The sequence below is a fragment of the Leuciscus leuciscus genome, assembly GCF_965113295.1.
Source record: "Leuciscus leuciscus genome assembly, chromosome: 17".
NCBI lineage: Eukaryota > Metazoa > Chordata > Actinopteri > Cypriniformes > Leuciscidae > Leuciscus > Leuciscus leuciscus.
Window position 1 is genome coordinate 1,850,001 of NC_138741.1, and position 22,500 is coordinate 1,872,500.

General features: G+C 36.3%; 2 protein-coding genes across 3 annotated transcripts in view; one reads left to right on the forward strand and one right to left on the reverse strand.

The window, feature by feature from the left end:
• Positions 1-20,531, forward strand: part of eif2ak4 (eukaryotic translation initiation factor 2 alpha kinase 4) — a 55,611-nt gene extending 35,080 nt beyond the window's left edge. For both annotated transcript variants that reach the window (XM_082142663.1, XM_082142664.1), the window contains exons 27-39: positions 2,363-2,428; positions 4,016-4,189; positions 5,314-5,448; positions 5,861-5,968; positions 6,827-6,955; positions 9,369-9,455; positions 9,829-9,938; positions 10,698-10,756; positions 12,480-12,583; positions 14,194-14,262; positions 16,195-16,239; positions 17,004-17,119; positions 20,329-20,531. In XM_082142663.1, coding sequence (XP_081998789.1) covers positions 2,363-2,428; positions 4,016-4,189; positions 5,314-5,448; positions 5,861-5,968; positions 6,827-6,955; positions 9,369-9,455; positions 9,829-9,938; positions 10,698-10,756; positions 12,480-12,583; positions 14,194-14,262; positions 16,195-16,239; positions 17,004-17,119; positions 20,329-20,386 — 1,260 coding nt within the window. In that variant the 3' untranslated portion in view covers positions 20,387-20,531. The remainder of the gene's footprint in view (positions 1-2,362; positions 2,429-4,015; positions 4,190-5,313; positions 5,449-5,860; positions 5,969-6,826; positions 6,956-9,368; positions 9,456-9,828; positions 9,939-10,697; positions 10,757-12,479; positions 12,584-14,193; positions 14,263-16,194; positions 16,240-17,003; positions 17,120-20,328) is intronic.
• A 1,334-nt stretch (positions 20,532-21,865) lies between these two features.
• LOC309479910 (uncharacterized protein) overlaps positions 21,866-22,500 on the reverse strand; it is a 4,082-nt gene continuing 3,447 nt past the window's right edge. Inside the window, exon 4 of the mRNA XM_082144182.1 lies at positions 21,866-22,500. This exon is cut by the window's right edge and continues 773 nt beyond it. The gene's annotated coding sequence lies outside the window, so the exon portion shown is untranslated.

Genomic DNA, 22,500 nt, shown 5'->3' on the forward strand with positions numbered 1-22,500 from the left:
TCCGGTGAACTCTGAGAGTAAAGTGAATAGAGTAAAAAAGTTTTTCTAGTAGAGCAAGAGCCAAACAATTTAAATATATATAATAATAATAATAACAATAATTTATTATTACTATTGATTATCCCTAAGGCAGTAATACCTATATATTACTATTGTAATGCAACTGCATTGTAAAATAAACAAAAATATTAATAAGTGCCATATTTTCTGGAAGAAAAGTGAAAATTGCATTGCTAAGGGAATGTATAAGTGTATAAGTCTCACTTTATTATTACATTCAGAAATACTGTAAAGACAGGTAATTAAAACAAAACATTTACAAATATTATAAACACTATAAACATTCTTTATAATTAATCCTTTAAATTTAAAAGTATTCAGAATAGAGTCAAAAATATAAGTATAAAACATAAATTATAGTGCGTTCATTATTAACATTTATTCTATTGGCAAACTAATAAACTTGATCTCACGTTTCGATCTCAATCGCCATGAATTCAGATGTTCTGCATGTTAGACGTATATAATTGGCTTTGGAATATAAGTTTTGCATGTTTCAGATGATAAAAAAGTAAAATGTTCTATAAAATAATTGTTTTCTTTATAGTAGTAAAATTACAATACTTATGTCTTAATTTCTTTCCTTGCAAGCGTGCAAAACCTGCAGTTTCTGTGAAAGTAGGTTTACAAACGCTTCTCGTTCGCTGAAAGTTCAAGTAATTAATGGAAAACTCTGTGAACGAAGCAGAAAACACCTGTGGAAATATATGCATGAAACTGAGTTTGTTTACATGTTGAAGAAACAGAATAATCATGTTTTTAGTGCAGAACTCGTTGAACATAAGTGGGTCCCACTTTATATTAAGTGTCTTTTAGTACTATGTACTTACATTGAAATTAATAATTTGATACAATGGACTTATTGTGTACATACATGCTTTTACATAGTACTTATATCGTGAAAATACCTGCATGTAATTACAGCTGTAATTACATTTATAATTACACTGTTGACCCCTCTCTTACACTTAACCCTCTCTTACCCCTCTCTTACACTTAACCCTCTCTTACACTTAACCCACGCTTAAAGCGACCCACACCAGCACACCTGTCCCTAACCTGTCCCTAACCTAACCTGTCCCTAACCTAACCTGTCCCTAACCTGTCCCTAACCTAACCTAACCTGTCCCTAACCTTACCTGTCCTTAACCTTACCTGTCCCTAACCTAACCTAACCTGTCCCTAACCTAACCTGTCCCTAACCTAACCTGTCCCTAACCTAACCTGTCCCTAACCTTACCTGTCCCTAACCTTACCTGTCCCTAACCTTACCTGTCCCTAACCTTACCTGTCCCTAACCTAACCTGTCCCTAACCTAACCTGTCCCTAACCTGTCCCTAACCTTACCTGTCCCTAACCTAACCTGTCCCTAACCTAACCTGTCCCTAACCTAACCTGTCCCTAACCTAACCTGTCCCTAACCTTACCTGTCCCTAACCTTACCTGTCCCTAACCTAACCTGTCCCTAACCTTACCTGTCCCTAACCTAACCTGTCCCTAACCTAACCTGTCCCTAACCTAACCTGTCCCTAACCTAACCTGTCCCTAACCTGTCCCTAACCTTACCTGTCCCTAACCTAACCTGTCCCTAACCTGTCCCTAACCTTACCTGTCCCTAACCTAACCTGTCCCTAACCTTACCTGTCCCTAACCTTACCTGTCCCTAACCTTACCTGTCCCTAACCTTACCTGTCCCTAACCTTACCTGTCCCTAACCTAACCTGTCCCTAACCTGTCCCTAACCTAACCTGTCCCTAACCTTACCTGTCCCTAACCTAACCTGTCCCTAACCTTACCTGTCCCTAACCTTACCTGTCCCTAACCTTACCTGTCCCTAACCTGTCCCTAACCTTACCTGTCCCTAACCTAACCTGTCCCTAACCTAACCTAACCTGTCCCTAACCTAACCTGTCCCTAACCTAACCTGTCCCTAACCTTACCTGTCCCTAACCTTACCTGTCCCTAACCTAACCCGTATCACACCTCAACAGCAGCACAAGTGTTTTACAATACAACATCAACACAATAACTACATTGTACTTATTTTTCAATGCCAGTACATGTACTTAAAGCCACGTAATATAAAGTGGGACCCATAAGTGGTCAGAACAGAAATGATGAGGTGTGTGTTTCTGCTCTTTTACGATGCTGTGGTGTGTGTGTGTGTGTGTGTGTGTGTGTGTGTGTGTGTGTGTGTGTGTGTGTGTGTGAGCGTCTCAGGTTCACCGGGTTCACATGAGCTTTTGCTGTTATGTAACCTAGAATATATTTATGTCTCTCTCTCTTTCACCTTCACACGCAGAGTGAGAAACTGACGAAGCGAGAAGTCGAAGCCAAATTCTGTAACCTCTCCTTGTCCAACAACAGCGTAAGTCCAGGATTCTCCTCGATTCTCTGAAGACTCAATGATGCTGAAAATTCAGCTTTGATCACAGGAATAAATTACACTTTACTATATATTCACATAGAAAACAGATGATTTACACTGGAATAATATTTCAATTGTTTTTTTATCACATAAATGCAGCCTTGATGAGCAGAAGAAACTCAAAAACATGTAAAAAATCATAATTAATCCAAATATTTGACTTTTAATGAGTCTACTACATACAGTATACAACAATAGATGCAAAAGAATGTTTACTTGGAGTCTTTGTGTAATGCATTAATGATGTATTCATACGTTGCAATGCATTATATCTTTTCATAAATAAATGCATTATAATATTCACAGACTCCATGTTACATCTCAATTTGCTCGTTTGTCGTGTTTTAATGCATTATACTTTCTATAGGAGTGTTCAGTGAATAGATAAGCATTATAACTGTGTTTGCAATTATTCATGAGATCATAAAATGGATTAAAAGCTGCATTACAAGGCATAGTTAATGCAAAAAATACTTTTATAATGCATTAATATAGGCCTGTCACAATCATGAATTTTGACGATTAACAAATAATTGTGATTGATTGATTAAATTCTTTCGAATATAAAGAATTAGCGGTTATTGGTATTGGGCAAATGTTTCATATCGGTGCTTCCCTAGTTAATGATTGTTAATATAAACTAATAGTGATGGGAGAAACTGAGCATTTTGACAGTCTGAATCATGATTCACTTTTTGAAGCGTTTACGCAACACCGTTTTCAACGAAATACTGAAAACGTACGTGTTTTGGCCGATCGTTACATGACAACGGCATTTTAGGGGCCGGAAAAAGCAAACTCTTGAAAACGATGGCGTTATGGTCTTCGTGTAATCTACAGAACGGTCTATAGACACGTAGTTTCTTTACAAAGTGTCAGCGCCATCTACTGGCCTGGCAGCGCAAACAGCGTTTTCAAGGGATAAACTTCGTCTGTCATATAGACTACATACAATTATAATGAGAACATCATTATAATGTTGTGATTGGGACATGATGAGACTTGTGTTTTTGTAATTAGGCTCTCTAAAATTATATAAAAATTTGAATTTTGATTTATAGGCCAATATATCGGTTATCGGCTTTCAAATATAAAGAATTATCGGTTATCGGTATCGGCCAAAATTGTCATATCGGTGCATCCCTTATATCTCATATCATATAATATAATGCAATCTGATTAAACTAAAGTCTTCATTTTGTATGGCATTTTGTATAAACGCCTAAATTAAGTAGCAATTGAATTTTAAATGCACTAATATTGCGGTTATCTCAAATAATTGTGATTAGATCATATATCCATGATCAGACGATTAATACATAATACTCAGCTACACCACAGAACTGCACAGAAAGAATAAATAAAAGAATAAAAACAAACATAGAACCGATAAAACATGTATCACACAACCACAAACAGCTGTGATCGGCTTGATTTAGAAAGACTTGAAGTAAAGTGTGGAGGAACTGAACTAACACTGTGTGTGATTTAGTGATTTAGAAGTAAAGTGGTGTGTGTGTGTGTCAGTTACAGACGCTGTATAAGTTCATCGAGCAGAAGGGAAGCTTGCAGGATCTTCTTCCTCTCATGAACTCGCTCACGAAACAGAAGAGTTCAGCGGTGGCTCAGATGGCCAGACAAGGCCTGAAGGATCTGGAGGAAGTCCTCAACCTCCTCAAGAAACTGGCTGTGAAACTGCAGGTGTGATGATCTGTGTGTTAGCTGATACTCTTCATCTTCTGGATCACTTCCTCTTCATCAGTGTAACAGATATTCACAGTGTCAGTGTCCCTGAATTCATCGATTCTGAAACCATTTTTTAAATTCAGTTCAATAACAGTCAATGTTGCAAAATTCATCAATTATGATTTTTTTAAAATGTTGATTAAATTCATTTCAATAACAGTCAAAGTTACAAAATTCTTCAATTATGATTTTTTTTAAATGTTGATTAAATTCAGTTCAATAACAGTCAATGTTGCAAAAATTCATCAATTATGATTTTTTAAAAATGTTGATTCAGTTCAGTTCAATAACAGTCAATGTTGCAAAAATTCATCAATTATGATTTTTTTTAAATGTTGATTCAGTTCAGTTCAATAACAGTCAAAGTTGCAAAATTCATCAATTATGATTTTTTTATGTTGATTAAATTCATTCAATAACAGTCAAAGTTACAAAATTCTTCAATTATGATTTTTTTTTAAATGTTGATTAAATTCAGTTCAATAACAGTCAAAGTTACAAAATTCATCAATTATGATTTTTTTTAAATGTTGATTAAATTCAGTTCAATAACAGTCAATGTTGCAAAAATTAATCAATTCTGAAACAATTTTTTTTAATGTTGATTAAATTCAGCTCAATAACAGTCAATGTTGCAAAATTCATCAATTATGATTTTTTTAAAATGTTGATTCGGTTCAGTTCAATAACAGTCAGTTACAAAATTCTTCAATTATGATTTTTTTTAAATGTTGATTAAATTCAGTTCAATAACAGTCAATGTTGCAAAAATTCATCAATTATGATTTTTTAAAAATGTTGATTCAGTTCAGTTCAATAACAGTCAATGTTGCAAAAATTCATCAATTCTGAAATTTTTTTTTTTAATGTTGATTAAATTCAGCTCAATAACAGTCAATGTTGCAAAATTCTTCAATTATGATTTTTTTTAAATGTTGATTAAATTCAGTTCAATAACAGTCAATGTTGAAAAATTCATCAATTCTGATTGTAAACTGCAGGTGTGACGCTCTGTCTGTGTGATATCTGATATTCTTCATCTCCTCTTCATCTGAATGTGTGTGTCGTGTGTTGTGAAGGTTGTGGTGAATCTGGGTTTGGTCTATAAGGTCCAGCATCACTGCGGGGTCATCTTCCAGTTTGTGGCGTTCATCAGGAAACGGAAACGCACCGTCCCGGATATCTTGGCAGCAGGGGGACGCTACGATCATCTGGTAACACCAACACAACTGTACAACTGTACACAACTGAGCAACACTTAAATCTCTTAATTGTCTCTATATTTTATTTTTTGTGTTTTTTCTGCCCTATATATTTTTATTTTATTTTATTATTTATTTTTTTATTTTATTTTTTTATTTCCCCCATATTTTCCTATAAAATGATAGTAAAAATATATTTTATTTATTTGCCCTATATTTCATTATATTTTATTATTATTATTTAATTAATGTTGCAAAATTCGTCAATTCAGATTTTTATTTAAATGTTGATTAAATTTAGTTCAATAACAGTCAATGTCTCAAAATTCATCAATCATGAAACATATTAGAACTCATCTGTACAGCAGCTCAACAGAAGCTGATCTGAATCATTATTCAGATCAAGTGTTTTCCTGATTGTCAGATCATGGAGTTCCACGGGCCGACGGTGTCGAGTCCGGTCCCGTCAGCGGTCGGCGCCAGCATCGCTCTGGATAAGATCTGCTCTGCTGTGGCCAATATGGAGGAACCAGTGAGTGTGTGTGTGTGAGAGAGAGAGAGTGTGTGTGTGAGAGTCTCTCCCCTGTGAAGGCCTCCTTCCCTTTACCTCTGCACAGATAAACATTGTCAAAATGATTCCGGTTCACATGGATACACGGAAGCGACAAAAAAGATTCTGTATTATGAATTTTTAAGGCCAGACAAGTAATTTGTTTGTTTATTTTTTTAGAGAAAGACTGCGCACTTATATATTCACACACGCATATCTATAGACTAAACACGTGATACGCATGTGTACGCCGTCAGCGTTTTCACAGATTCACGTTTTTGAAGTGTGTGTGTGGAGATGATCACGCTTTTCAAACATTTTCACCGCTTGCACCTTGGATCCTGTTTCAGGGTTTGTGTTCTCGAGCCTCAGACACTGTTGTGTGCGGATGAGCGGCCAGAACACATTAAGAGTTTTCTGGTAGCGGATCCTAAGTTAATAACTAATGATCTCCGCAACAGAAGTGAATCAGTCAAAACTAACTTTATCTGGACAATAACTTTATTCTAGATCTGCTGTAAAGCCTAAACACTCTCTGTTACTGTAATCTCCTGTTATCACTGTAAAGCTGCTGTGAAACAGTCTATATTGTTAAAGGGCTCATCGGATGCAAAATTCACTTTTCTATGGTGTTTGCATATAAATGCGTCTTTGCAGTGTGTGGACACAACCACCACACAATGAAGTATGTTACAAACTTTACATGAACACCCTAAAGAATCATCACAACTTGTGGAAAAAGGGCATCCGATGACCCCTTTAAAAGTGCTATATAAACGAAGGTGACTTGACTGTGTGTGTGTGTGTGTGTGTGTGTGTGTGTGTGTGTGTGTGTGTCAGCCTCCTGTGAGCTCCTGTGATGTTCTGGTGGTTCCCGTGGGTCAGTCCTCCATGAGCAGAGCCGTTAATGTCATTCAGAAACTCTGGGCGGCTGGAGTCTCGACAGACATCGTCTATGATGTGTCTCAGGTCAGTGTTTATATGATGTTTGATGAGCCAAAACACTCACAGGTGACGCCAAAAATGTTGGTCACATGACTCAAGTTCTGAGTAGATGATTGGTGAACGATCAGTTCTTGTAGTCAGTGTGTTGATGCAGCAGAAATGGACCAATCAACTGAAATCAATATCAACAAAACTCATTTTTGCAATGAAGATGAAACACAGAATCTGCATCTGAAGTTTAGATGCTTTTACACAGACTGTTTAATGAAGATCAGAGAGACATGAATGTGTTTGACCTGCAGTTACACATGCAGAAATAATGTAAACATAAAACATTGAATATTGATATTTGAAAGGATTTTAAAAATGAAAAGATACTTTAAATGTGAAATTAAAACCACCAGTAGGTGGCAGCAAGTGACCGTTAATGAGTGAGTCATTGAATCATTCATTCAACTGATTAATTCATTCAGTACCGAAACGCCGCTGTGTCACTCAGAGCAAAAACAGCCAATATTGTGTCTAATAAGTCACTTAATATTAACTTGTTTATTGAACTGTTGTATAAAATCAATATCACATTTGTAATCATGCTGATATTTGGAGAAAATTAATGATCATTAAATGACATAAATATAAAAGACATACACAAATAGAAAAAGATAACCCCATTATCTTTAATAGATAATGCATTTTAATAGAATGCATTTAATAAATCACTCACTAGTACAGCAGAATATTAGGCAGGGGGTTATAATGATTTGCCTCATCTGTGTATTATGAAATTTTGTTCTGTTGCAATAAAAAACATAATCTTGCTTTGGTTAGTCTGCGCTCACATTGAAGATAAGAACGATGGAAATGCCCTTGATTTCTGCTTATTAGTGCAGTTCTGCATGAGTGTGAGTGCTAATGAAGCCGAGAGTCGTTCCAGTGCTTGAGTTCACAACACAAACAGATCCAATCTCTCTCCACACGCGGAGATGAAGAACATGTGGCCGAAAGCTGTGAGATGCTGGATGATGATGCGTTAGCAGAGTACACACACACACACCAGTGGCTTTTAGAGGTCAGGACACACCAGGCTGAACTCAAACCTGTTAACTCTTACTCTGCTTTCAAACGTAGATCTTAGTTTCCTCTCAGGTTTAAGTTCACTTTATTTCTCTTGAATAGACACATTTCTGGCCATTTATGATTCTTGGTTGCTGGTGGAGTTTATGAGTGAGAGTGTGTGAGAGTGTGTGAGAGTGTGTGAGAGTGTGTGAGAGTGTGTGAGAGTGTGTGAGAGTGTGTGAGAGTGTGTGAGAGTGTGTGAGAGTGTGTGAGAGTGTGTGAGAGTGTGTGAGAGTGTGTGAGAGTGATTGTGAGAGAGTGTGTGAGAGAGTGTGTGAGAGAGTGTGAGAGAGTGTGAGAGAGTGTGTGAGAGTGTGTGTGAGAGTGTGTGTGAGAGAGTGTGTGAGAGAGTGTGTGAGAGAGTGTGTGAGAGAGTGTGTGAGAGAGTGTGTGAGAGAGTGTGTGAGAGAGTGTGGGAGAGAGTGTGGGAGAGAGTGTGGGAGAGAGTGTGGGAGAGAGTGTGTGAGAGAGAGAGAGTGAGTGTGAGAGAGAGTGAGTGTGAGAGAGAGTGAGTGTGAGAGAGAGTGAGTGTGAAAGAGAGTGAGTGTGAGAGAGTGAGCGTGTGAGAGAGTGTGAGAGAGTGTGAGTGAGTGTGTGTGAGTGAGTGTGTGTGTGAGAGAGAGTGTGAGACAGAGTGTAAGAGTGTGTGTGTGTGTGTGTGTGTGTGTGTGTGTGTGTGTGTGTGTGTGTGTGTGTGTGTGTGTGTGTGTGTGTGTGTGTGTGTGTTATACAGCACAGAGAGACGTCTGTTTCAACCAGCTTCTCTCACACACGGATGAGTGAATGGATGCTCACAGCTTCAGAGCTTCGACATCATCAGTGCTTCCCGTCTATTAAAAACGTTGCTAGATTCATGATATTATAAAGCGTCATCACAGTCTGTGAAGAGTGATAATGAAGGAGAGAGAGAGAGACTAAACGCCACATAATAAATACAAAGACAGTAAGAAGAGAATCTGTGACGCTCTCGCTGACACGCGTGAAACACACATGGAGACCAGTGTCATCCTGATCAGCAGGACCTTCAGAGTCTGAACCTCATGAGTCTAGAGTCCCTCAGAGCAGTTCCTCACTTACTGAACCACAAGCCAATGTTATTATTATTATTATTATTATCATTCTGTTCGACTCAAAACCACAGTTATTAAGTCCCTCATGTGTTTCATCTTTATTACTGGGCGGTTCTTGGGCAGAATAAACTTGTATTGATCGTCAAAACACAATGACTACACAATACTTTTGACACACTCTTATGAATGCAGTCGTGTGTGTGTGTGTGTGTGTGTGTGTGTGTGTGTAAATGCGTGTTTTTGTGCCACAGTCACAAGAAGCTCTTCTGGAACATTGCAGACAAGCTGGAATCACATTCATGGTCCTGGTGTCTGATAAAGAAGGAAACTACCTGAAGGTAAATCACATCAACACCTGCACTAGAGCTGAACAAGAATATTCATATTCAGTAATATTCTCGATTTAACTTCACTGACACTATCAGATAACAACTGAATTGATCTGAATAATGACACTAGTGTCTTCTGTTGAGCTGCTGTACAGCTCAATTTGAATTAGTTTCATAATTGATGAATTTTGCAACATTGTCTGTTATTGAACTGAATTGAATCAACATTGAAAGTTATTTTCATAATTGATTAACTTTACAATATTAACACTGCTATTTTCCTGTTGATTAATGTAAAGCTGTATAGAAGCTCTATAGGAATATAGAAAAGCACTATAGGAATAAAAGTGCGTGATTGGCTGGCTCTCTTCTCTTCCGTCAGGTGAAGTCGTTTGAGAAAGACCGTCAGTCGGAGAAGAGGATTCCCGAGTCGGATCTGGTCGATCACTTCATCCAGAAGAGCAGGATCAAACTCTCCGAGGAGAGGAACAGGTGACAGACGCCGACCGGACACAACCGGGCTGTTAGAATTATGGATTTCTCAATTTTAATCAATTCTCATTTTCATTAATCGATATCTTAAGTCTGAAATCCTAAGACTCGATCTTTTAATGCTGTTTTCAGTTGATGAATGAACCAAACTTCACTAAATACCTCCTGCTTTTAAATAATCACAATTTGATTCTGTCACTTTAATTATGAAATTCAGTCAGTAAATGTGTGTGTGTGTTTAATGTGCGTGACAGCTGAACCGATCATCTCTTCATCTTTACTACTAGTTACAGCAGCAAATCAACATTCAGAACAACTTCCTGAAATCAATCATGTCTCATGTAATCCATCAATCAGTGTTTCAGCCGCCACTAAAACAGCTGGAGAACAGCTGTCACATTTAAAGCCATTTAGTGACCGTAAACTCCATAAATAACTCTAGAGAGGAGCGTTTTGATATGCAACATATTACATATTCATTATTTGAAATTTGAAATTTTCTTCAATATTTACTGTATGTTTCAATATATAGGTCATGAAAACAAATGTCCTTGTTCCCTGTATAATTTACAGCCTTAGTTAAGAGATTTTTTCCTTTAGAAAGTCTGACGTACTGTACCTGATATAGATATATATACGTATTAATCGATATCGAAATCAAACAGAATTGGGAAATGTGTGTCAGTGCGCAGGCCTAGGAAACCTTGTGTCAGAGTCCGAGGAAACATCTAATGCTCTTCTCTCTCATCTGTCCATCAGAGAGGTTTCAGAGAGCGTCTCTCTCCAGAATCCTAAGGGATCATCTCTGGGAAACTCAGGTAACCGTTCCTGGCCTGGAGAAACAAACAGACGTTATAAACTCTTTAAGAATTATTCTTTTCATCTTGGTTTTGATAAGTTACTGAGTAACCCAGTTCATTTATTTATATACTTCAATCATATTCTGTTTTAGTTTAATATTGATATTCAATTTTACACTTTTAATGATATTGTTATAATCTATTTTGGGTCGTCTCATTTTTGGTCTATTTTTAATCCTGTTTCTTGCCCTTAAAGCACTTTAAACTGCATGGATTTCTCTGGAAAAGTGCTAAATAAATACAAATTTATTTATTTATTTATTCCTTCCTTCTTTCCTTCCTTCCTTCTTTCCTTCCATCCATCCTTCCTTCTTTCCTTCCTTCCTTCCATCCATCCTTCCTTCCTTCCTTCCTTCCTTCTTTCCTTCCTTCCTTCCTTCTTTCTTTCTTTCTTTCCTTCCTTCCTTCCATCCTTCCTTCTTTCCTTCCATCCTTCCTTCTTTCCTTCCTTCTTTCCTTCCTTCTTTTCTTCTTTCCTTCCTTCCTTCCATCTTTCCATCCATCCTTCCTTCCATCCTTCCTTCCTTCCATCCTTCCTTCCTTCCTTCCTTCTTTCCTTCTTTCCTTCTTTCCTTCCTTCCTTCCTTCCTTCCTTCCTTCCATCCATCCATCCATCCTTCCTTCCTTCCTTCCTTCCATCCATCCTTCCATCCATCCATCCTTCCTTCCTTCCTTCCTTCCTCCCTCCTTTCCTTCCTTCCTTCCTTCCTCCCTCCTTTCCTTCCTTCCTTCCTTTCTTCCTTTCTTCCATCCATCCATCCTTCCTTCCTTCCTTCCTTCCTTCTTTCCTTCCTTCCTTCCTTCTTTCCTTCCTTCCTTCCTTCCTTCCTTCCTTCCTTCCTTCCTTCCTTCCCTCCTTCCTTCCATCCTTCCTTCCTTCCATCCTTCCTTCTTTCCTTCCTTCCATCCTTCTTTCTTTCCTTCCTTCCATCCTTCTTTCTTTCCTTCCTTCCTTCCTTCCTTCCTTCCTTCCTTCCTTCTTTCCTTCCTTCCTTCCTTCCTTCCTTCCTTCCTTCTTTCCTTCCATCCATCCATCCATCCATCCTTCTTTCCTTCCTTCCATCCTTCCTTCCTTCCTCCCTCCTTTCCTTCCTTTCTTCCTTCCTTCCTTCCTTCCTTCCTTCCTTCCTTCCTTCCTTCCTTCCTTCCTTCCTTCAAGTAGGGGTTATTTGACCAAAATCTAGTTTCACTTTAATTCATTTCTTCATTTCATCTTTGTGATTAACTATAAGAACAAATATGCAAAATACAAACAATAAGACGAGTACAATATAAAAAAAGAGAGATCATTTATCTAAATATACATGAATTTTAAAAAACTACAAAGCAAAGCAAAGAAAGAAACAAAGGTTTCAATAGTGCCATTATTCAGCTCTATTCAGTTCAATGTTGGTTCAGTTCAGTTCAATAACTAGTCCATCGATTATGAAACTAGTTAATTTCAGCTATAAGCAGCTCTAGTGTCGTTTTACAGCTCAATTCAGTTCAAAGTTCATTCATTTCAAATCAAAGTCATTGTACAGTGTGAGAAACTCGTGTCCTCTCAAGGCTTTCTGCTTTATTAATTCATTTAAACACATTAACACAGACATTACGTTTAAAACCTTGCGAGACATTGAGTTGATCTGAAGTGTTTCCAGCAGATGTGTGAATGTTTCGATGTTCTGGTGTGTTTGGTCAGGTTTGTCCGAATCCCACGGGAGCAACGCCGGCATGTCCGTGAACGTGAACCTCATAACGCCTGAGAAAGTCTCCGCCAGCTCGAGACGGAGATACGAGACGCAGGTCTGTGAACAGTGATCTCACGTCTGACATCATGGGAAACACGGTTTCTTCCTCATCTTGTGCCTTTAAGGCCTGTAGGGAACACACAGTCAAAGCAAACATTGTTCAGACACCAGATATAATATTTTATATTGTTTCACTAGTGTGTGCAGGACACTATAGTTCATTTATGTAAGTGAGGAGAGCAAAATAAAGTAAACTGTGACATATTATACCCAATAACTCTTCATACAGTGACTACCAGTGACATTTGAGACCAAAACTGATTGGGACACTTTGAGCTGATCATGTTTTGCTGAAGTGTTTTGTCTTTAATTGCTAATGCTCTTTTTACACACAGACTGAACAAAATGAAGCATTGCTTGGTGATTGGTTGAGCTAAACTGGTATTATCTAATTGTGTAGTTAAATTTAACAGCTGACAGATATTCAACATAATTCATGTGTGAGACAGTCTAACAGAAGGACGGACAAAACCAGTCAAATATCAATGAGTTCTGCTCATATTTTAGTACCATTTTCTAAACTATAGTGAATAAACTGATAATGTGAGAAATGTTGAAGATGTGTGAATACATGTTGGTCTGACTGTATGTTCCCCTCACAGTCACTCACACTCGCTTGTTTTACGAATTTCACATGAATTCTACAATCCCAGAACTGCTTTTTGACTAATTTCCCTGTGACGTTCTCACACTCCATTAAACACAGAGACAGTCTTGTGTTGATTTCTGCTCAATTGCTGTTTAATCCGGCGTGTGTGAGTCTCAGGACAGCAGAGACGCCCTTCTGATGAAATAATCTTTCATATTTGATGAGCCATAGAAACAAACCCCTGCTGTCCTGCGCTCAACTTTATTACACTGCCGGTCGAAAGTTTCAAATAATTAGTATTTATAATGTTTCTGAAAGAGTCTCTGCTCATCAAGACTGCGTTTATTTGATCAACAATACAGTAAAACAGTGAAATATTATTCCAATGTAAATCAGCTGTTTTCTATGTGAATATATAGTAAAGTGTAATTTATTCCTGTGATCAAAGCTGAATTTTCAGCATCATTACTCCAGTCTTCAGTGTCACATGATCCTTCACAAATCATTGATAATTTTTTTGTTGTTGAAATTAATAGTTTTATTCATTAAGGATGTATTAAATGTATCAAAAGTGACAGTAAAGCATTTATAATGTTACAAAAGATTATATTTCAAATAAACGCTGTTCTTTAGAACATTCAATTCATCAAAGAATCCTGAAAAATAAAAAATAGTACCTGTTTTCAACACTGATAATAATCATAAATGTTTCTTGAGCATCAAATCATCATATTAGAATGATTTCTGAAGGATCATGTGACACTGAAGACTGGAGTAATGATGCTGAAAATTCAGCTTTGATCACAGGAATAAATTACTCTTTACTGTATATTCACATAGAAAACAGAAGATTTACATTGGAATAATATTTCATATTTTTACAAATTTTTTGCTGAATAAATGCAGCATTAGTGAGCTAAACGTTTTAAACGTTTGACCGCCAGTGTATATATGATGAAAAGCGTTTGTTTTCTGTTCATTCTGCTTTATGAACATGAACTGATTCTGTCTTTCAGATTCAATCACGACTGCAGAATCTGAGCAGCAATTTACAGAACAAGTGCAGCGACATCGAAGTGTTGGCCGTGAGTACATGATGTCATTTCCTGCTGTCAGATCAACACACGAGCCTTAGCGACTTACATCGCATTCAAGGTTTACATTAGTGGTCGACCAATATATGGCATAGCAGCATATTTGGCCTTTTTAAACGATCGGCATTGGCCGATATGTTTTACACACACACACACACACACACACACACACACACACACACACACACACACACACACACACACACACACACACACACATACACACATACACACACACTCACGCTCACGCACACACTCACTCACACACACACACACTCTCACACACACACTCTCACACACACTCACACTCACACACACACACACGCTCTCACACACACACACACACACACACTCTCACACACACTCTCACACACACACACACACACACACACACACACACACACACACACACACACACACACACACACACACACACACACACACACACAGTGACACACACAGTTCTCAGAATTGTAAACAGCAAAGGGTGGCGAACGCTTGTCAGTGAGATTTACTTCATTTGCGTATTTAGTTAATTAGTGGTTATGTGGGAATACAGTGGGTTACTGTTATTACAGTTTACAAAACTCCATCTAACCCTGAGTTACGGGTTCATATACGACTGTACACACACACACACACACACACACACACACACACACGTCTGATCAACATCACTTACAGAAACTAAATCTGCGTCATGGCATTAAACATCACATGCACTGCAAAAATATGTATTTTTGTCCAGTGCAAATACATCAAGATACATTTACTGGAGTGGCAACATTAATATATGAACTCTTGTTTTCTTAGAAATGTTACAAAATGTATGTTAACAAAAACTAAACAACATTTAGTTTAACGCTTAAAACATGAACAAATATGTCAATATAGTATGAAAATGTGTTAAGATTATTTTCAGACTCATCGGCAGATATTGCTTCATTGCTGAAATGTGCTGAAAAACCAGACAAACAAATTCTATTATTTTTATTCTATTACTGTTGTACTATAGTGTCTGTTTGACTGAGATGATGTAGAGCACACTGGTCAACATGTGGTGTTTTAATAGTGCTATACAAATAAAAGTGAGATTGACATTGAGAAAGGAAGGCACAGTAAGAGTGATTTCCTCATTCCAGTGTTCAGGAGCAGAGATACTCAAGCTCTCTTTATCTGTCAAATGAATGAAAAACTAATGGAAATGACTTTGAAACTTTGAAGTGTTTCTAATTCGACTCGCCGTGTGCTTTAGACTTCAGTTTATTCCTCAAGAAGCTCTTAAAGTCTTAAACTGACCTTTAGAAACCCTGCAGAAACCCTGCATATGAAAACACAATGAGTGTCATGTGACCCTGGATCACGTCACCAGTCTCGAGTCACACGGGTTTATCTGTGGCAATATCCAATATGGGTCAAAATAATAGATTTTTCTTTTATACCAAAAATCATGAGGATATTCAGTAAAGATCATGTTCCATGAAGATATTTAGTAAATTTCCTACCGTAAATATATAACACATGTGTGTGTGTGTGTGTGTGAGTGAATGCTGCACAATCGAGAACATTAATGAACAACTTTAAAGGAGATTTTCTCAATGTTTAGATTTTTTTTGCCTCAGATTCCAGATTTTCAATAGTTGTGTCTCGACCAAATATTGTCCTATCCTAACAAACCACACATCACTGGGGAGCTTATTTATTCAGCGTTATATGATGTATAAATCTCAATTTAAAAGAGTTGACCCATGTGACTGGTTCTGTGGTCCAGGGTCATATATTGACTGACTTCTGCCCTGTTAATGCTCATTTTGAGCACTTCCTGTTGACTGGTACGCGTGTTTACATTGTGTGCCGTTGTTCAGATAAGACTCTATTGTGTGTGTGTGGAAATGACCTTCACACACTCTCGTTCCTCCTCAGGTCGATCTGCCCAAGGAAACACTCGTCAACTTCCTGTCCCTCGAGGTTTGTGCCGCCGCTGTTATCATCAGCTATTCTGAGTTCATGAACGGCATTCCTGTGGAAAACTGAAGCGGAAGAGGGAAACCCTCACGTCCAGCCTGACCATGAGGAACACACATGATATTACTGAGAATTATGGGATATGTCACTCTAAAACAGACCTTTTCCCTCGCGGGTCAAAATGACCCGAAGCCCTTAAATTATACTTTTTTTTGTTCAGAAAGCTTATTTTATTTCATTTTGATAATATTTTTTCTATATTTATATTTATTTACCTTTTAAATTACTAGATTTGATCAATAAATAATAAATAAATAGTAATTTAAGCACATTTTTTCAACTTTAAATTCAAAATAACTCACAATTTCATGCATAACTCTTTTAATTCAGCTCTAAATATCTTACATTGGGCGTCTCTGCCGACCTCTTGTGGAAAAATAATAATATAAGATGATATTTGATGACTCTAGATGGCCTTATAGCTCTATATGGAGTAAATGAGCTGTTCCTCTGGGTCCTAAAGTCAGTTCGCTTCCGTGTGCATTCAGATACACATGTAGACATTATAGAATCATTTTTTGGTAAAGTTTGAGCACTTTTAGTTTGAATTTTGACATTTTTAGTTATTTTTTAGGTAATGTGTACCGAAGCATTCCTCCCAAAAGTGGAGTCCACTAAAGCACACAGGCTGATTCTGAATATGAATATGAATATGAATGAACTGAACACACATTCTGATCAGATATGATATGTCCTCTTCCTCTCAGTTCGACGGCGAGGAGCAGTTCAACATCAGTGTGAAGACTCTTCTCTCTCGGCTGCCCAAACAGCGCTACCTCAAGAGCATCTGTGAACAGATTCACCACTTCAAAATATACAAAAGGTACCAGAGTAAAAGTGCATTTACATCAACAATCAGATATAATGCCAGATTATCTACAAACTGTAGAAAACTTTATTCCAGAATAATTGTTTTCCCAAATTCCGTTTTATATTTTCTGAAATTCTGTTTCTCAAATTTATATATATATATATTTAAAAAATTTCTGGATTCCATTTTTTTTTTTAACCCTACCCCTACCCCTACCCAATTTTAACAGTTGAATAACATTTTTGTAATTTAAATCATTAAACTTGTACAATTTAACAAAAATAAATAAAAGTTTATAAAAAGTTACGTTAGAGCCCTATGATATACGTTTTATTTATTTTTCTCAAATTCCATCAATTATTTTCCCAAATTCTGTTTTTTCCATTAAAAAGTTTCTGGATTCCTTTTTTTTTTTGGGGGGGAATTTCAGTATTCAAAAGCATTCCTAATTCATTGATATCATTAAACTTGTACAATTTAACAAACATAAATAAATTAAACGTATTTCATAGGGCTCTAAACGTTTGATAAACTTTTTTTTTCTTTTCTCAAATTCCATTTTATTTTTACCAAATTTAGTTTTTTCCATGAAACTTTTTCTGAATTCCATTTTTTTTATTTATTTATTTTTTTATTTATTTATTTTCGTTTAAAATAAATAAACTCCATTTTAATGGTTACATTTTATTTTAGTAATCAAAAAAGCATGTCTAATTAATTTAAATCATTAAACTTGTACAATCTAACAAAAATAAAAGTTTATCAAAAAATTACAGTTAAAGCCCTATGAAATATGTTTTTTTAATTTTTTTTATCAAATTCCATTTTTATTTTTATTTTATTTTACCAAATTCCATTTTTTTTCCATTTAAATTTTTCTGGATTCCATTTTTTCTTTTTTGGGAATCCATTTTAATGGTTAAATTACATTTTAGTAATCAAAAAGCATGTCTAAAAAAACTTTTTATTTTTTTTACCAAATTCTGTTTTAAGTTTTCTGGAATTCATTGAATCCATTAAAAAAATGTATCCCCTAAAAATGATCATTTGGTCATGGTTTACTCTCCCTCCTGTCGTTCCTGTATGACTTTCGTTTTTTTGTGGAACAGAAACTTGAAAGAAGAAAGTTGGTCACCAAACAGTTTCTGTTCCCATTCACTTCCATTGTATTATTTTTTTTTCCCATATAATGAAAGTCAATGGGAACCAAAACTGCTTGATTACCAACATTCTTCACAATATCTTCTTTTTTGTTCAGCAGAAGAAAGAAGGAAAAGAAAGTTGGCTAGTATATGTGTGTTTTTAAAGGGATGGTTCACTTCACTCACTCTGTGGATCACAAAAGATGTTTTGAAGTTTTCAAAAAGTTTATTAGTTTGTAGTTTGAAGTTATTTTTTTTGTCCATACATTGGAAGTCAATGGGGTCCAATATTGTTTGGTTTCCAACAGTAAAAAAGTGAGTTCATTTCTTTCATTTTTGGGTGAACTTCATGCTATAAATACACAGTTCTGCTGATATTGAGTTGTGTGTGTTTGTAACGATATTAGCTAAAGGTTATCCTGACTGTAGTTTACCTTTTATCTTGGAAAACGACTGTTTAAAGTGTCCGGGTGTGTGAGAGAGAGCGTGTTTTGTCAGGTTTCCTCACAGAGACGCTTGTTAACCCGACGGCAGTGTTTCGACTTTCCAGACGCTTTTATTCAGGATCATAAAACCTGATCCGAACGATGAAGTTCTTCAGAGGCTCTTTCTCCTGCTCTCCCAAACATTTTAACGCCGTTCTTCTTGGATTTCTCTGGAGGAATGGAAATGACTTCCCTGTGTTTGGGATTCTCTGAACAGATTTTCCTCATTAGCTGTTTTTCTGGACTTTAGCGTTTAGGTTGTGTTGATTCTCAAAGGCCGTCTTTGGAGAGTTTGTGGGTCAAATGTATGGTTTGGGTTCATTTGACCAAAACTATAGTGTTCTCATGCACTGCTCAGTTTTAATAGCAGATCTGGCTTCTCAGAACTAGACTAGCGGAAAGGAAACACGAGTTTATTTGATTTGCACTCGATCTATTAGTGTGAGTTTGAGTCAGAAATCTCCACTTTTATTCATATCTATATTCTGAAGGTTTGTTCATATGTCACTCACATGATTTATACAACATCTGAATCCTAGAAAAACATGGTGAAAATCCATTTTCTGTGATCAAAAGAGAAATCTCTGTCAAGATTAACGAACATGACTTTATCCAATGTTCACGTTTCTGTTCTGGAAATTAGTGCATAATTAATTAGATAAAGCCTCATTTACATATTTAAACATGGCATTTCAGAAAACTTGATATAAAACGATTGTCTTGATGTACAGATTAATTAACTGATGATAATTCTCGAAAAGAATTCGTTAATTCTATGAATTAAAATGTTTAATAGATGGACACAAATCTCCAGAGTCGGATCATATACAGTCAGACATCTTTATATTCTTATGTAGAACCTTGTGATGATTCTGTGATTATGAAGTGCATATTGTGTTCATTTATTGACATGAATCGTCACTTGCTAGATGACCACAGTGAAATCCTCCAGTGGTGTTTTATATGCGTAATATTTGAAACATCCTAATCAATTCACAGGGATTTAAGAACTGCTTCAGTTTTGTCTTAAGAATACTCACAATAACTTTTAAGTTAGAAAATATGTAGTGTATTCTTCAGAATGTGTTCATCTGCTAATGATCAGTATATGATCAGTCTGAAAATTTTTATTTAAAAGTTTTTTTTGCAAATTTTTCATAAAAAATAAGTTACAGAATTTTATGTTCACTGATAAAAAAAGATGTCCTTTTTCACTTCAGCAATAATCTGCCGAGTGTCGTCTCTATAAAGAGATCGAACTTCAGTCTCTAAAGCGTTCAAGATTTACCACAGTTTAAGTTGGAGATGACATTTTCAGACCTATGCTCAAAAAGTGCATAAATGGATTATAAATACAGCGTAAATATAATTTAGTATAAACAAATCCCCTAAAAATAAAAAATATTAAATAAAAAATAAAAAATGTATTTATTTTTTCAGACACACGAAGAGCACCAGAGAGTTAGCGGAGTATATTCATCAGAATGTGTCATGAATCTTCAGTCTTTAATCAGTGTGTGTGTGTGTGTGTGTGTGTGTGTGTGTGTGTGTGTGTGTGTGTGTGTGTGTGTGTGTGTGTGTGTGTGTGTTTCAGGGTCTCTGTGGTCGTTCTTTACAGTTACAGAGACGATTATTACAAGATCCTCCTCTGATCTGAGCTTTCTCCACCCGGACTAACAAACGTCTGCAGTTCCTACAGCGGAGTCAGCGCCGGCGCGTGAACAAGGGGCCAGTGATGATTCACATCACAAAATACTGTACAGTCCAGAACTGAAGCTAATAAAGTATTTTCCCAAATCCCAGTGTCTTCATTTTTTTTTCCATGCATAAGTCGAGGAATTTTAGCATCTCTTTTATGAGCGCAGAATCAATTCTCAATCTTATATGCATATAAAAATCAGATTAGCAGAAATGTATATTTCAGAGTCACATTGATTAATTGTAAACTTTTTTTTCATAATAAAGCTCTAAATCAGAGTTGAAATGAACCATAAATCTGATGATATCTGCTATATATTGCTTTGAGTGAGTATATAATAACATGTTGATGTGAGAAACTGAATTACTATCAGCTGATGAGTTAGCTGATGACACATATATGGGTTTAAGATTTTGATCGCATCACTCATCTCTCAGATATTTAACCCACAAGTTAATTATAAGTTGTGCAATAATATTTATGCAAAAGATCTTTAGCCAAAGGCGATGTTGCAGTAAGATCATTCATATTATGCAGTTCCAGTTGCAATTATCAATGAACATAAGAGTGTTTTCAGACATGAAGAGCTTTAGTTTTGTTCCGAAACACGGATTAAAGTTATAATTTCTTAGTTCGCTCTTCCAAGGCAACATTTTAAACAGTATTTGTTTAGTTTTTTACAATAGAACAAACACAAATGAAATAGTCAGATTTCAGGTAGGACTAACTGTATTCATGTACAAAATGCTATTGTATAAATCAAAATAATGGTTTGACACAAAATATTGATTTAAAAGGGAGTTTATTGATTTAAAAACGATTGTATTGCTTCCGCTAAAGAAAATAGTCCGTTCCGTCTCTGCGGGTAGACTCCTGCGTCCATAGCAACGCTCTTCGCAGCGGACTGATATCAAGAAATAACATACAGAAATATTATTTCTTGATAACAGACCGCTGCTAAGTATACGGACGGAACGGACATATGTCATATTTAATACATGGATTGGTTGAATTCTAATGTAGAATGCGGTGTGTTATTTCTTGATATGGATTCTAACGGTAGAGACGGAATGGACTATTTTCTTTAGCGGAAGCAATACAATCGTTTTTAAATCAATAAACTCCTTTATAAAAAAATATTTTGTGTTAAATTATTGATTTATTTGGTAAGTTAGTTAGCCATGTAATAAGCGGGATAATGTAGTGCGAGGCGATTGTGATTACAAGCCCTTCAGGCTCCGCTTGGCGTCGGGGTCCTGATCAGCCTGTCGGGGTTGTGTTCGCTATAACATCCGCCTCGCTCTACATGATCCCTTACATATTAATCCTTCTAAAAGCTAAAGAAGTTATTCAGCCAAGAACACATCTGAGTTTTTACATTTTCTCTTGGGATTTTAGGTTATTATAGCAAGAAGTGACTCTGGAGAGGCGACACGGTTCACACAATTCATTTTTATTTGAGAAACAGGCGTACATGTTACAGCCGAACAGCTAGAGGGTCACACTGACACGGGTCAAAGGTCAAATAAATAAGCTCTGATATAAAGCGGACAGACGGTTTACAAAATCTGTACAGCAGCTTCGGGTTTCTCTGCCGACATCACAGACACTTACTACGGTTTAGTATTAATAAATAAATGTGAAAAAATAAATAAGATACTTTCCTCTACAATTTTTTTTAAAATGTTTTTTGTACATTTATCAAACTGCATTCACTCTAATTCTTTCTCTGAACAACAATCAACATGTGATTCATTCAGACTAACACACAATGTTTTACTTATTTTTCTTTTGGATAGTATGATATCAGAATCACATAATAAAGTCCCATTCGTCACGTAAACGTCTTACTACTGAATCTAAACTGAAAAAAAAAAATGTCTCGTTCTGAATGTCATGAGTATGACATCACAACCATAATTAACATATGACACCATTCCGCCAATCACAGCAGAGATCATTTACATATCTCTTAAAGACACAGTATCAAAAACAGTCTGTCAGAGCAAACAAAATGTTAATGTAAATAATTTCTACCTTTTTTGGCGCCAAAAAACCTCGACTTGC